This window comes from Rhincodon typus, chromosome 35, assembly GCF_021869965.1.
Source record: "Rhincodon typus isolate 14 chromosome 35, sRhiTyp1.1, whole genome shotgun sequence".
Classification (NCBI taxonomy): Eukaryota; Metazoa; Chordata; class Chondrichthyes; order Orectolobiformes; family Rhincodontidae; genus Rhincodon; species Rhincodon typus.
The window spans coordinates 6698907-6714633 of NC_063366.1; the positions used below are offsets into that span (position 1 = coordinate 6698907).

Genomic DNA, 15727 nt, shown 5'->3' on the forward strand with positions numbered 1-15727 from the left:
TTCTAACAATCCCTACAATTCTGGATGGTAAACAGTGGATTTGAATTCTTTTATTCTTAAGCTATCCATAACTTCCTTGAACAATTTTAATGTAAAATTTGACTGTTGATCTGATTGTATCTCTGTGGGTAGTCTGTGTTGAGTAAAAAAATAAGTAACTCTTCTACAAATGCTTTTAGCCGTCTCACTGCATAACAGAAAGGCTTCTGGAAATCTAATAGACACATCCATTATGGTCAGCAAATATAGATTCCCACTTTTTGATTTAATTTGGCGGGCTATGCAATTACTTATAGCCCCTGGAAAAGATTCCTGAAATGCAGTAATGGGTATTAAGTGTACAACAATGTGTAGATCTGGATGAGCACAGCAGGCCAAGCAGCATCAGAGGAGCAGGAAAACTGACATTTCAGGTCGAGACCCTTCTTCAGAAATGGGGGAGGGGAAGGGGATTCTGAAATAAATAGGGAGAGAGGGGAAGGCGGATAGAAGATGGATAAAGGAGAAGATAGGTGGAGAGGAGACAGACAGGTCAAAGAGGCGGGGTTGGAGCCAGTAAAGGTGAGTTCGGGAGTGGATAGGTCAGTCCAGGGAGGACGGACAGGTCAAGGAGGCGGGATGAGGTTAGTGGGTAGGAGATGGGGGTGGGGCTTGAGGTGGGAGGAATGGATAGGTGGGAGGAAGGACAGGTTAGGGAGGCGGGTACAAGCTGGGCTGGTTTTGGGATGCGGTCGGAGGAGGGGAGATTTTGAAGCTTGTGAAATCCACATTGATACCATTGGGCAAGCAGGGTTCCCAAGCGAAATATGAGATGCTGTTCCTGCAACTTTCGGGTAGCATCATTGTGGCACTGCAGGAGGCCCAGGATGAACATGTCGTCTGAGGAATGGGAGGGGGAGTTGTAATGGTTCACGACTGAGAGGTGCAATTGTTTAGTGCGAACCGAGCGCAGGTGTTCTGCAGAGCGGTCCCCAAGCCTCCGCTTGGTTTCCCCGATGCAGAGGAGGCCACATCAGGAACAGCGGATACAGTATACCACATTAGCAGATGTGCAGGTGAACATGTGTTTGATGTGGAAAGTCTTCTTGGGGCCTGGGATGGGGGTGAGGCGGGGTGTACGGGCAGGTGTAGCACTTCCTGCGATTGCAGGGAAAAGTGCCGTGTGTGTTGGGGCTGGTGGGGAGTGTGGAGCAGACAAGGGAGTCATGGACAGAGTGGTCCCTGTGGAAAGCAGATAAGGGTGGGGAGGGAAAAATGGCTTTGGTGGTGGGGTCGGATTGCAGATGGCGGAAGTGCCAGAGGATGATGCATTGGATCCAGAGGTTGGTGGGGTGGTACGTGAGAACGAGAGGGATTCTGTTTTGGTTGTTATTGTGGGGAGGGGATGTGAGGGATGAGTTGTGGGAAATGCGAGAGACACGGTTAAGGGCGTTTTCGAACACTGTGGAGGGGAAGTTATGGTCCTTGAAAATCGAGGACATCTGGGATGTCCGGGAGTGGAATGCCTCATCTTGGGAGCAGATGCGGTGGAGGCAAAAGAATTGGGAATAGGGGATGGCATTTTTGCAGGAAGGTGGGTGAGAGGAGGCATATTCGAGGTAGCTGTGGGAGTTGGTGGGCTTGAAATGGATATCGGTTTCCAGGTGGTTGCCAGAGATGGAAACAGAAAGGTCCAAGAAGGAGAGAGAGGTATCAGAGATGGTCCAGGTGAACTGTAGGTTGGGATGGAAGGTGTTAGTGAAATGGATGAACTGCTCGAGCTCCTCGTGGGAGCATGACGTGACGCCGATACAGTCATCAGTGTAACGGAGGAAGAGGTGGGGTTTAGGGCCATTGTAGGTATGGAAGAGGGATTATTCCACGTATCCTACAAAGATGCAGGCATAACTTGGGCCCATGCGGGTACCCATTGCCACCTCCTTTGTCTGTAGGAAGTGGGAGGAATTGAAAGAGAAGTTGTTGAGAGTGAGGACGAGTTCGGCTAAGCGGATGAGGGTGTCAGTGGAGGGGGACTGGTCGGGCCTGCGGGACAGGAAGAAGTGGAGGGCCTCTAGGCCATCTGTATGGGCAATCCAGGTGTATAGGGACTGGACGTCCATGGTAAAGATGAGATGTTGGGGACCGGGGAATTGGAAGTTTTGAAGGAGGTGAGGGCGTGGGTGGTGTCACTGACGTAGGTGGACAGTTCCTGGACCAAGGGGGAGAAAATGGAGTCGAGATAAGTGGAGATAAGTTTGGTGGGGCAGGAGCAGGCGGAGATAATGGGTTGACCAGGGCAGTCAGGTTTGTGGATTTTGGGAAGGAGATAGAAACAGGCGGTGCAGGGTTGGGGAACGATGAGATTGGAGGTTGCGGATGGGAGGTCACCTGAGGTGATGAGGTTGTGGATGGTTTGGGAGATGATGATTTGGTGGTCGGGGGTGGGGTCATGATGAAGGGGGTGGTAGGGGGAGGTGTCGGAGAGTTGGTGCCTGGCCTCGGCGATGTAGAGATCAGTGCGCCATACTACAACTGCGCCTCCCTTGTCCGCGGGTTTTATGGTGAGGTTGGAATTGGAACGGATGGAGTGGAGGGCTGCACATTCTGTTGGGGAGAGGTTGGAGTGGGTGAGAAGGGTGGAGAAGTTGAGGCGATTGATGTCGCGATGGCAGTTGGAGATGAAGAGGTCGAGGGAGGGTAGGAGGCCTTGAGGTGGTGTCCAGGAGGAGGGGGTGTGTTGAAGGCAGCGGAAGGGGTCAGTCGAGGGAGGGTCAGATTACGGTTAAAGAAGCAAGCGCGGAGGCAGAGGCGGCAGAAAAACTGTTCAATGTCCAAGCGTGAGCGGTATTCGTTGATGTGTGGGTGGAGGGGGAAAAAGGTGAGTCCTTTACTGAGGACTGACCGCTCATCCTCAGTGAGAGGAAGGTCTGGGGGGATGGTTAAGAGTCGGCAGGGCTGGGTGCTACTGTCTCCAACATCATCTCATGTATGACATGTCAGGCAAAATTCAGCCACAACCTTACACAGTCCGGGCCAAGAAAAATATTTTTGTATTTTGGCTTGAGTTTTCCTTAACCACAACTAACCTCTTAATGGTAATTCATGTGCTACCCACAACACCTCCATTGTATAAACCACCAGTAATAGAACATGATGAACTTCTGCCCATTTCTCATCCTCCTGAATATGTGATGGTCTCCATTTCCTCATTAAGGCATCATTTTTAAGATAGTAACATTCTGAGATACACTCATATACTTTGGTGTATCTTTTCAATGCAGTTGCTTTATGTTTTCTTCCTCCTCTTCTCATTCAGTTAATTGCTCTGAACTAAAAATACCGACTTTGTTCTCTACCTTTTCTTATTTTTCTCAACCATTTGATCTAACATGGTGTCTGACAATTGTATCTCAACTTCCTTATCTTTCTTCTTTGATCTCTCCCCCTGCTTCAACCTGTACCTTTGTGAACTAGTTGTTACACAATCAGGAAAAATCCCAGGGTATATTCCCCATAATACCTCAGTTTCCTGACTTTCCACTGGCTTTTCAACCACAGTAGGCATCAATCCCACCTGTAATCCAGCTGTGTCATTAGCAAGGACAAATTTTATTCTTGGAGCCGAGAATTTCTCCAGTTCCTTTCAACCACTTCCCCACACTTCACCGGACGCTCCAACCTCACTCTATATAATGGAACATTTCTCTTCTCACCATGGATTCCACTTATTACCACTGTTTCTGGCAACAGTCCTTCTGAATTAAGTATCTCCTCATCACTCACCATCAAAGATTGCCATGCTCCCCTATTTCTGAAAATTGTAGTTTCTTTACCTGCTCCTTCTGGCAAATATGAGTGAACCTTAACCTCGCAAGTAAATTCTTGAAGGAAATGTGGCACTTTCTCCTCACCCAACTCCTGATCAGGTTGTACATTCTGCAGCAGCTTTTTAACTTCCACTGTGCTTTCCCTTACCACTTTAACAAAATTCACTGGCTTATCCTGTTTTCCCCACATCCGTCTTCCCAGTGCTTTTTCTGAACCACCACTACTGTGACTTCATGTGGCCTAGTTTATTGCAGTGAAAACACCTGAGGTTTTTCATTTCTCTTTCCCTCTCATGGGTTCCCTTTTTACCCTGTGGTAAACCATCTTCACTATCTTCAATGAGATCTCCATTTCGCTTACCACCCGAGGATTTCTCTTTTCCCCAATTTCTGTCCCTCACAGACTGAAATTGATGTCAGAAGCCAAATTTGAATGATGAATCAACTCATAATCATCTGCCATTTCTGCTGCTAATCATGCTGTTTTAACTCTGTGCCATACCACATAAGTTCTCACTTACTCAGCAAATGAATTTTTGAACTCCTCCAAAACAATCGTCTCTCTAAGATTGTCATGTGTTTGACCTATTTTTAATGCCCTTATCAGCCTATCAAAATTACTTTGTTTGATCCTTTCAAACTCAATGTATGTTTGACCAGGGTCCCTCCTGAGATTCCTGAGACATTGCCAGTAGGCTTCTGTCACTGGTTCATCTGCACATCTGGCTTTCTTCACCTCCTCATACTCCCCAGTTACCTCCTCTGATAGTCATGCAAACACCTCACTAGCTCGACCTACAACTTTGTTTGGCTCAACAAAGCCCACATGTTCACTGGCCATTTCATTCATTTAGCCACTTTCTCAAATGAAACGAAAAGGCTTCTACAGCTTCTCATTGAACTTAAGCATTGCTGATCCCAACTGGGCCATTGGCTACAGTGGGTTTGCTCATCATCACTATCCTTCTCACTAAGCTTATCTTTTACCTTCATGTTTGCCCTTGTAAGTCGACTTTCCTCTCCAATTGCCAACTTCGGAAGTTCAAACTCTCTCTCCTTCTGCTACGACTATTCTTTCCTTTTCTTTTTCTTCTTTTAGGGCTATTCTTTCCCTCTCTTTTGCTTCGAATACAAGCTGTTCCATTTGCTACTGAATTTTAGCCATTTCCAAAGATTCCAATGGCAATTCCAGAAATTGTAAATGCCGAGGTATTGCTGTATTTGCCTCCCCTTTTCACACAGACAAAAGGAACCCCAACTCCAGCTGGTCTGCCAATTTCAAAAGCTCACTTCCTCTAAAGCTCCTGAAGTGATTTTGTCCAACACTCGGAAACGCTTGGTGACTGGAAGAGCCATTACTACACACAGCAAACCCTGTTTTAAACTAACCGAATACAACACCCGAAACAAAAGACGCTCGCACTTGCCACTGCCTGCCTTGAACCTAATGTGGAATTAGAGGTTTTGATCCAGACAAAAGCCCCCAGTTTGCGATGGTCCAGATCAGACCCCCTCGAAATATTTTATGAAGGTTTCCTTGACCCTCACTTTTTTCTTATTTTAAATGCAAAAGTAACACGGTGTGCTCCGGGTGCAAGTCAAGTTGTTAAAGTACTCAATGTGATGCAGAACAAAATTTATTCAAACACTACAGTTAAAATACAACAAAAGAATGAAGAACTTAGAATAACTTAACTACTGGAAAACTTAGCAGAATAATGGATACAATAAATATTACTAATTAAATGTTCAAATATACTAACATCCCATAAATACACTCCTTGGCAAAAGGGCAAATTCCGAAATTAGATTTTGTCACATGCAATGCCTGCAATAGGAAGGGAAGCCGCCATCTTCTAGCTGTAACTGAGAGAGGAGAAAGAATAGCTTCTACTTCTTCAAAACACCAGCAATCACTCTCAAGTCTAAAAGCTGAATAAAACTAGCAATCCTGGTGTGTGAGAGCTGGCCACCCAGCTTCTATAATTCCACCTTCTACAAAAAAAACCCAAGGTGTGACAAGCTGTTTACATTATCATAGACTGCTTGGCATCTCTTGTTCAATCTCTGTCTTAAAAGAACCAGGACAAAATACACTGATTAAAGCCACAGTAGCGTCACATAAACAACTTCGAGATTTACCCTGATCTCCATTCCATGAAGCTCAGGGGAAAAGATTTCACAGCCCCATTGGGCAGAGTGTCCTCGTAAATAACACATGGAGTCCTATCATGGGCCAGTGACTGTGGGAGGCTGACAGAGTGGCCAAGGATGGTCATGACTAAATTCCCCAGAATGCTGCCTGTGGTCTAAACAAATAACAACATGGAGCGAAAACAGCTATTGCTGGAGAAATTCAGCAGGTCTGGCAGCAACTGGGCAGAAAAAGTAGAGTCAATTGTTGCAGGTTCAGTGATCCTTCTTCAGGATTGACCACATAGACTGGGACTATCACTCCAGGATAGTGGGAATGTGAAGATGGAAATTCTGACCCAGATTCAACGGGCATTTGCTTATTTATGAGGCATGAAGCAGTCACTAGAGAAAGGGGCAGTGACCCGAATCTGGAATATCGGACAACTCAGTTCCTGGGGATTAGCACCATGTGTAACCACTCTCTCAATCCTCTTTGATCGGACCATTTCTCAGTTTGTGATTATCGATTCATTATTGATTATTAATCCCGGTTTGGTTACTGACAGGAATTCACACTTTTCAACGGATAACTACTGTTGAGGTCAGTGATGATGGAAGCATTAAGAGATCGATGAGATTCGGATTTGATGGAAAGGATTTTATTAGTTTAGAACCAGACAGAATGAAATGGATCGCATCCAATCACATTGCAGTGATGACTAAAGAGAAATGGGATTCAGATAAATCCTGGAACAACTACTGGAAAGTACATCTGGAAGAGGTACTTGTTCAGCATTTAAACAGATATCTAGAAGCAGCAAAGGGATTTTTCAAAAGGAAAGGTATGTCTTTCAGTTTTTGATCCCATGTTCTGATCTAATTACACTGCTCTATGAAACCGCTGTCCCATTCCATTCTGTGTCTGTGTATTGTTTGTGTTTTCACCCTTTCCCGTCACAGTTCAGCCTGAAGTGTTCATCTCCAGGAGTGAGCCCAATCATCAGGACAAGCCGCTCACTCTCTCCTGCCTAGTCACTGGATTTTATCCTGTAGACATCGAGGTGACCTGGCTAAGGAATGGAGAGGTCATGTCTGAGACACAATCCTCGGGGATTCGACCAAACCACGATGGGACCCATCAGATCCAGAAAGAGATTGAAATCAATCCTGGGGATGAGGATCAATATTCCTGTCAAATTGAACACAGCAGCCTGTCAGAGGCCAAGTTCTATCAGTGGGGTAAGGATTGTGTGTGTGTCAGTGTGTGTGAGTGTGTGTGTGTCAGTGTGTGTCAGTGTGTGTGAGTGTGTGTGTGTCAGTGTGTGTGAGTGTGTGTGTGTCAGTGTGTGTGAGTGTGTATACATGTGTTTAAGAGAGGAACAAGAATTTGCCTTTCGCCCCCTCATGTCTGTTCCTCCCCGTTCAGCGAGGTCCTGTCTGATCTGTCCCTCACTCCCTTTACCCATTACTCCTCTATGTCTCTTGCTGCCCTTCCCCAATGAAACCCTCCTGATCTCAAGCTGGAAACATTCAATTGATCCTCAGTGCTCACAGCATTTTGGTGAGATTTCCACTCGCGATTTTGTGAGGAAGAGTTTCCTGATTTCACTTCTAAATGACCTCACTCTAATTTGAACATAGTTCCAGGTTGACCTGGATTCCCGCGCCGGATAATACCTGTAGTGTTTGTAACAAGGTCAGCCAGCTGGAACACATAGAATGTGAATTCATTGATTGGGCTTGTTAACCTGATCCAGTCAGGTAGCCCTGACTAACATATAAAATGGGTGAGTGTCAGAGATATTGAGACTCTGAAAGATGCTCTACTAAAGTCAAGAACTGTCTTTAAATAAAGGCTGACTTGGTGAGTGATTACTAGCATCTGTAGAATTGTTTCAGTGGCAACAGGAGTAAGGCACGATCCTGAATAAAGTTGCTCAGAACAGCCATGTTTGGGAAACTTGACACATTTGACCCTGCTGTCGAGGATTGGGCATGGTCTATGAAAATAATGTGGCATCGTTTCTGTGCAACTGACAATGTGGCAGACGAAAAGCAATGAGTAATTCTCCTGATAGCCTGTAGAGCTGCAGCTATTTCTGTTATTCGGATCCCAACTTTCCCTGAGGAACCAGATACTAAAACCCTTCAAGAATTGAAGAGCATAATTGAGGAACATTACGACACCAAGTCTCCTCTAATCCTGAGATGCTATTGTTTTCATTTGGCTATTCGAGACCCAACTGAATCCAGAAATTCTGATGCGGTTAAGACAGCTGACAAAAGCGTGTGAATTTGATTTTAACCCTTAATGAGATGCTTAGAGAATGGTATGTGGGATTAATGATGTAACTATACATAAACACCGACTGGCTGAAGACCAACTGGATTTCAAACATGCCCTGGAAATGGTTTTATCATTGGAAAATGCAGCAAGTAGAGCTTATGAGTTACAGGGTATTCCGATATAAAGTGGACACCCTCAAAAGTCTGACTGAGGTTGGGGAATACAATAGCATAGCCTCACTCAGGACGTATCCTGATCAGAAGGACTCTAGGGTGGCTCACAATAAAATTCCCAACCAAGCCAAGCCTCAGCAAACAGTTAGAATTTTCTTCAGGATCCTGGCCAGCAAGCCATTGTAGTTTCTGTCAGTATGTGGAATTGAGACAACAGAAGAACAGTATCCAAGAGGGTATCCTGGAAAATCTGGTTTGGAACAGTTAATTTGCTTAGTGACATCAAGTTCAGGACCAATCAAGATAAACGTCTGGCAAAATGGCCATCCTGTTCTGATGGAGGTCGATACCAGTGTAGCTGTATCAGCGATCACAGAACCAGTCTTGAATATGATTCACTCTGGAATCCAACCCTTAACTTTGCACAAGACCTTGGCCAGACTGGGAATCTGGCCCAAACTTGATGGGGTGAAATCAGTTGCGAGACATTCATCTGGATCGGCTCAACATTTTTCAATTAGAAAATGGCTGCTTGAGTGAAATACTAATTAAATACCTGTAAGTCTCCCAGGAAGATCTGGATGTTATCAGAGGAGCCAAGCCACCTTGCATGTTGACCAGGAATCAATTCCATGATTCTGTGAGGCCTGCCCAGTGCCAGTTTCCTTGTGGGCAAAAGTAGAGGCAGAAATCGTAAGGCTGGAAAGTGAAGGAATTATCAAGCCATTCCATTCTGCAGAATGGGCAGCAGTCATTGGAATGATTTTCAAGCCCATTGGGTTGGTTCACCTTTGTGGGGATTTTAAACAAAGTGCAACCCACTTTTGACAGCTGGAGAAATAGCCAACCCCTCAGGATTTGTGCACAAAGCTGGCGGGGTTGGTGGGGGTGGGTGGGGGTGCTGCCCTTCATGACCCTGGCCATGAGCCACACTTACTTGCCAGTGTTGAGACCAGCATCCCAGAAGCATGCTACAAGGAATACCCAGAGGGGATTGTACCAATATACAAGACTGTCATTTGGGATATCGTCAGCCATTTCAATTTTTCAGTGGACAATCGAGAACATTTTGTAAAGTCTAGCCCTGGTCACCACTTACTTAGATGGCCAATCACCCAATAACAGGGAAAACATATAAGCAAAACTCAAAGAAATTTGATAAAGTCCTTAGATGTTTTTCCAAGGCAGGCATATGCCTAAGAAGGAAAAAATGTGTGTCCCAGTTTCCCCAACTGATCTACGTGGGCTGCAAAGTCAACAAGACTGGGTTATAACTGTTGGAAGATAAAGTGAGCAAGATCAAAGGTGCCCTGGCATCTATGCCTGTCCAGGACCTTAGGTCATATCTCGGACTGGCAAATTATTTTAGAAAGTTCGTACATAACCTCTCCTCCATCCTGACACCATTAAATCAACTCCTTTTGCAAAAAAAGTGTCAGCCTTGGAAATGGTTGCAAAAATAAACTGGAGCTTTCAATGAAGTGAAGAAACAACTATCATCCTCCAAGGATCGGTACGCTATGATGCCAAGAAAGATCTCGCATTCATTGACATGCAATGCCTCCTCACATGGCATTGGAGTCATATTAGCTCATGGTGGCCCAATGGAGAGCAGTGCCCAAGGGCACATACACCCAGGACTTTGGCTGACACAGAGCGTAAATAAACCCAGACAGAGAAAGATGGATTGACAGTCATATATAGAGTCTGGAAGTCTACTAATACCTTTATGTATGAAAATTTGAGATAATCGCGGAACACAAACCCCTACTTGGTGTGCTTAAAGAGGACAAGGCAGTGCCAACTATAGTTTCGGGCTACATTCAGTGGTGTTTTTGAACACTAAGCGCTTATAATTATAAGTTAGAACACATTCCAGGGGGTTGAGTAGCAAATGTGGATGCATTGAGCTGCCTAACATTAGCAAATACACCACCAGTCGTATGCCCAATGGAAGAGTCTGTAATGGTGTTTATTTTCTGGACATGCTCCCAATCAGAGCTGACAATGTCAGACTTCGGACACAGAAAGATCCAGTTCATTCAAAACTGAAGCAACTGGCATTGATAGGGGAAACCAAAGAGCCTTTGAAATCCTTTGAATTGAACCTGGAGAGACCAACTCTCAGCAGAGGATGGCATGTTGTCCTGAGCCAATGCAGCTGCCAATACAGGCTGAAATCCACCAGGGGTTTCCAAAATGAGGATGTTTTGTTGAGAATTTATGTCTGGTGGCCAGGCCTGGATGCAGACAGAGCCATGTTGGTGGGGCAGTGCCCAAAGTGCCAACAAGGACAAAAATTACCACCATCAGCGCCCTCACATTCAAGGGAATGTTCGGGTAAACCTTGGACTTGGTTACGCATTGACTATGCAGGTGCTTTCATGGGCTCAACGTTTTTAGTCATTGTAGATATCCACTCAAAGTAGCTGCCAGGGCACCTTTGATCTTGCTCAGCGCATCTTCCAGATCATCCAATCTGACCTAGTCCCATTTACAGCATTTGGTACATATCCCTCTGAAGCCTTTCTATCTACGTACTCATCTGGATGCCTTTCAAATGTTGTAATTGTACCCACCTCTACCACTTCCGTTGGCAGCTCATTCCACGCATTGACCAACCTCTGCATGACAAAGTTACCCCTCAGGTCCTTTTTAATTCTTTCCCATCTTACCATAAACCTGTGCCCTCTAGTTTTTGAGTCCTCAATCGCAGGAAAAAGACCTTGGCTTTTCACACTATCAATGCCCCTCATGATTTGATAAACCACTATAAGGTCACACCTCAGTCTCCAAAGCTCAAGGGAAAACAACCCCAGCCTATTCAGAATCTCCCAATAACTCAAGCCCTCCATCCTGGCAATATCCTTGGACATCTTTTCTGCACTCTCTCAAGCTTCACAGCCTCTTTCCTATAGCAGGGGTCCAGAATTATATGTTGAATTCTAAAAGTGGCCTCACCAATGCCCTGTACAGCCGAAACATGATGTCCCAGCTCCTGTACTCGATGAAGGCAAGTGTGCCAAACCCATTCTTCACCATTCTTTCTGCCTGCAAATCCACTTTAAAGGAACCGTGCTCCTCCACCCCAATGTCTCTTTGTTTGGCATTACTCCATAGGGCCCTACCATTAACTGTCACTCTAAGTTCTGCCCCAGTTTGCCTTATCAAAATACAACACATCACATTTATCTCAAACTCCATCTGCCAGTCCCTGGCACATTGGCCCATCTGATCAAGGTCTCATTGTACTCCAAGATAATCTTCTTCACTGTCATTTGGCGATTTTGGTATCATCTGCAAACCTACTAACTGTGCCTCCTATATCACATCCAAATCATTTATATAGAACATAGAACATAGGAGTGGGGCCTTCCGACCACGATGTTGTGCCAAACATGTTGCCAAATGAAACTAATCCTGTCCTTGGTCCATATCACTCCATGTGCTTTTCTAAATTTCCCTTAAATGCCCTTATCGTATCTTCCTCAAATAACAACCCTGGCAGTATGTTCAAGACTCCTACAAGTATCTGTGTAAAAAACTTGCCCCTCACATCTTCTTTGAACTTTTCCCCCTCTCACCTCAAATGCACAACCCCTAGTATTAGACATTTCAACTCTGGGAACAAGATTCTGACCATCTACCCTATCTATATATCTGACAATGTTATAGCTTTTTATCAAGTCTGCTCTCAGCCTCCACTGCTCAGGAGAAAACAGCCCGTGTTTTTCTAGCCTCTCCTTATAGTTCATTCCCTCCAAACCAGGCAACATCCTTCCTGTGACAACGAGGTGCAGAGCTGGATGAACACAGCAGGCTCAGCAGCATCATAGGAGCAGAAAGGCTGACGTTTCGGGCTTAGACCCTTCATCAGAAATGGGGGAGGGGAAGGGGGTTCTGAAATAAATAGGGAGAGAGTGGGAGGCGGGTAGAAGATGCATAGAGGAGAGGATAGGTGGAGAGGAAACAAACAGGTGGAAGAGGCGGGGATGGAGCCAGTAAAAGTGAGTGCAGGTGGGGAGTTAGGGAGGGGAGAGGTCAGTCCAGGGAGGACGGACAGGTCAAGGGGGCGGGATGAGGTTAGTAGGTAGAAGATGGGGGTGCGGCTTGAGGTGGGAGGAGGGGATAGGTGGGAGGAAGAACAGGTTAGGGAGGCGGGGACGAGCTGGGCTGGTTTTGGAATGCGGTAGGGGGAGGGGAGATTTTGAAGCTTGTGAAATCCACTTTGATACCATTGGGCTGCAGGGTTCCCAAGCGGAATATGAGTTGCTGTTCCTGCAACCTTCGGGTGGCATCGTTGTGGCACTGCAGGAGGCCCAGGATGGACATGTTGTCTGAGGAATGGGAGGGGGAGTTGAAATGGTTCGCGACTGGGAGTTGCAGTTGTTTATTGCAAACCGAGCGTAGGTGTTCTGCAAAGCAGTCCCCGAGCCTCCGGTTGGTTTCCCTGATGTAGAGGAGGCCACAACGGGTACAGCGGATGCAGTATACCACATTGGCAGATGTGTAGGTGAACATCTGCTTGATGTGGAAAGTCTTCTTGGCGCCTGGGATGGGGTTGAGGGAGGAGATATGGGGGCAGGTGTAGCACTTCCTGCAGTTGCAGGGAAAAGTGCTGGGTATGGTGGGGCTGGAGGGGAGTGGGACCGGACAAGGGAGTCACGGAGAGAGTGGTCCCTCCGGAAAGCAGATAAAAGTGGGGAGGGAAAGATGTCTTTGGTGGTGGGGTCGGATTGCAGATGGCGGAAGTGTCGGAGGATGATGCGTTGGATCCGGAGGTTGGTGGCGTGGTACGTGAGGAGGAGGGGGATTCTTTTTTGGTTCTTATTGCGTGGACGGGGTGTGAGGGATGAGTTGTGGGAAATGTGACATCCTTCCTGTAATGTGGTGACCAGAACTGAACACAATACTCTAATTGTGGCCGAACCAAAGTCATATCAATCTACAACATGAAATCCTGCCTCTTGTACTCAAGTCCTCGACCAATAAAGGCAAACATACCATATGCTTTTTTTCCCATCCTATCTACTTGTGTAGCCACTTTCAGGGAGCTATGGACTTAAACCCCAGACCCTTCTGTACATCAATGCTGTTCAGAGTCCTGCCATTAACTGTATCCTTTTCCTTAACGTTTGATCTCCCAAAGTGCAGCACCTCACACTCACCCAGATTAAACTCCATCTTCCATTTTTCTGACTATATCTGCAATTGATCTACATAAATGATGAAAAGCAGTGGAGCTCGCACCAATCCTTGCAGTACACCACTGGTCACAGGCCTCCGGTCTGAAAGGCAACCCTCGACCACCACCTTCTGTCTCCCACCTTCAAGCCAATTTTTATATTCAATTGGCGAGCTCCCCTTGGATCCCACGTGATCTAACTTTATTAACCTGTCCATCATGTAGAACTTTCTTGAGCACTTTGCTGAAGTCCATATGGACAATATCTACCACTCTGCCTCCACCAGTCTTCTTTGTCACCTCTTCAAAAAAACTCAATCAAGTTAGTGAGACATGATTCCCCACACACAAAGCCATGTTGACTATTCCTAATCAGTCCTTGCTTTCCAAATGCATGTAAATCCTGTCCCTCAGAATTCCCTCCAACAACATACCCACCTTGGTCTATAGTTCCCTGGCTTTTCATTACAGCCTTTCTTAAATAATGGCACCACATTAACCAACCTCCAGTCTTCTGGCACCTCACCCATAGCTGTTGATGATTCAAAAATTTAAGCTCGGCACCGAGTAATCGAGCTTCCCACAAAGTTCTGGGTAACACCTGATCAGGTCCTGGGGATTTACCTTCCTTTCTGCCTTTTAAAACCAACATCACCTCCTTTTCTATAATAGACTGCTTTCAAGACATCACTATTTATTTCCCCAAGTTCCCTATTTTCCATGTCCTTCACAGTAAGTACTGACACAAAGTATTCGTTTAGTATCTCACCAATCTCCTGTGGTCCCACACATCGACGGCCACTTTGCTCTTTAAGGTGCCTTATTCTCTCCCTAATTACTCTCTTGCCCTTAATCTACTGACAGAATCTCTTTGGATTATCCTTAACCCTACTCGCCAAAGCTGTCTCATGTCCCTTTTTTGCTCTTCTGATTTCCCTCTGAAGTACACTCCTGATGTCCTTATACTCTTCTAAGGATTCACTGAATCCTTGTTGTCGATACCTGACACACACCTCCTCTTTTTTCTTGAACTGAACCTTAACTTCTCTGGTCATCCAGCATTCCCTACACCTAGCAGCCTCGCCCTTCGCATGAACAGGAACATATTGCCTCTGGACTCTCATTATCAGATTCTTAAAGGAACCCCCCCCCCCGACCCCGATTTCCCAGCTATCCCTTTACCTGTGAATAGCCTCCCCAATCAACTTTTGAAAGTTCCTATCTAAGACAGTCAAAATTGGCCCCGTGCATTAGAGGCTGCCCATATTGGATGTCAAACAAGGTGGAGCTTGACCCATTGCTAAAATGCCCCAGGAAGCTCTCCGAGCCAAATGACTGGCCAATGTCCTTGGGCTCAGAGGGAAGCAGCGATTGTAATGAGACCTCAGAGAATATGAGTTCCATGATTGAACAAGATTAACAGCCCCAATCAGGGAGCCCTGGCTGACAAATAAAAAGGAGCGTCTCAGAGATGCTGAAACTCTGCTTCCTGACCCTGAACGATCCAATCCGAACATCAAGGACTGTTCATGTGTAAATAAAGGGTGACTTGGTGATGGATACCATCCTCTGTTGAAGTTACTGCAACGCTCCCATCAATGGGATTTGGAGAGTAAAATTGGGTGAGTGCCAACCCATTTTTTGAACCAATCCTATCAAATCCCAATGGGTGGGTTCAGTTAAAATTTATCCCAATCCACACAAAACTAGGCTTGGATCCGGGAAAAACAATAATCCTGATATTATTCCTATTCATTTCAGAAATCCCACAAAACAGCGTGGAACATTTCCATCTTGTAATTGTGATTGGAATAGTCATTGTAATAGCTGCAATATTTGGAATAATCCTCTGGAAAAGGCCATGGAGAGGTAAGAAGCCCAGAGAGGGGAATGTAGAAGTGAGGGTACAGGATGAGTGTGGGAAAATTTCCAGGACTGCAAGGACAGTGCACTGTGTTGAACGGGAACTGATTGAAACCCTACACATAAATACACAAGTATAAACATCTCTTGCTCCCTGTCTGATCTTCCTTTGTGTGATTGGCCCAGACTACTTTGAATATTGATCATTAAACCAACCTCACACACTCACGTCCTTGCTGACTGAACATCAATGGAATGGAAGAGATCTCCAGAATGT

General features: G+C 45.7%; 1 protein-coding gene across 1 annotated transcript in view; it reads left to right on the forward strand.

Annotated features, from left to right (window-relative positions):
- The window catches only part of LOC109929269, a 58016-nt gene that overhangs the window by 37191 nt on the left and 5098 nt on the right, over window positions 1-15727 (forward strand). Inside the window, 3 exon segments of the mRNA XM_048616475.1 lie at window positions 6509-6784; window positions 6903-7181; window positions 15349-15456. Of these exon segments, the coding sequence (XP_048472432.1) occupies window positions 6509-6784; window positions 6903-7181; window positions 15349-15456 (663 nt within the window).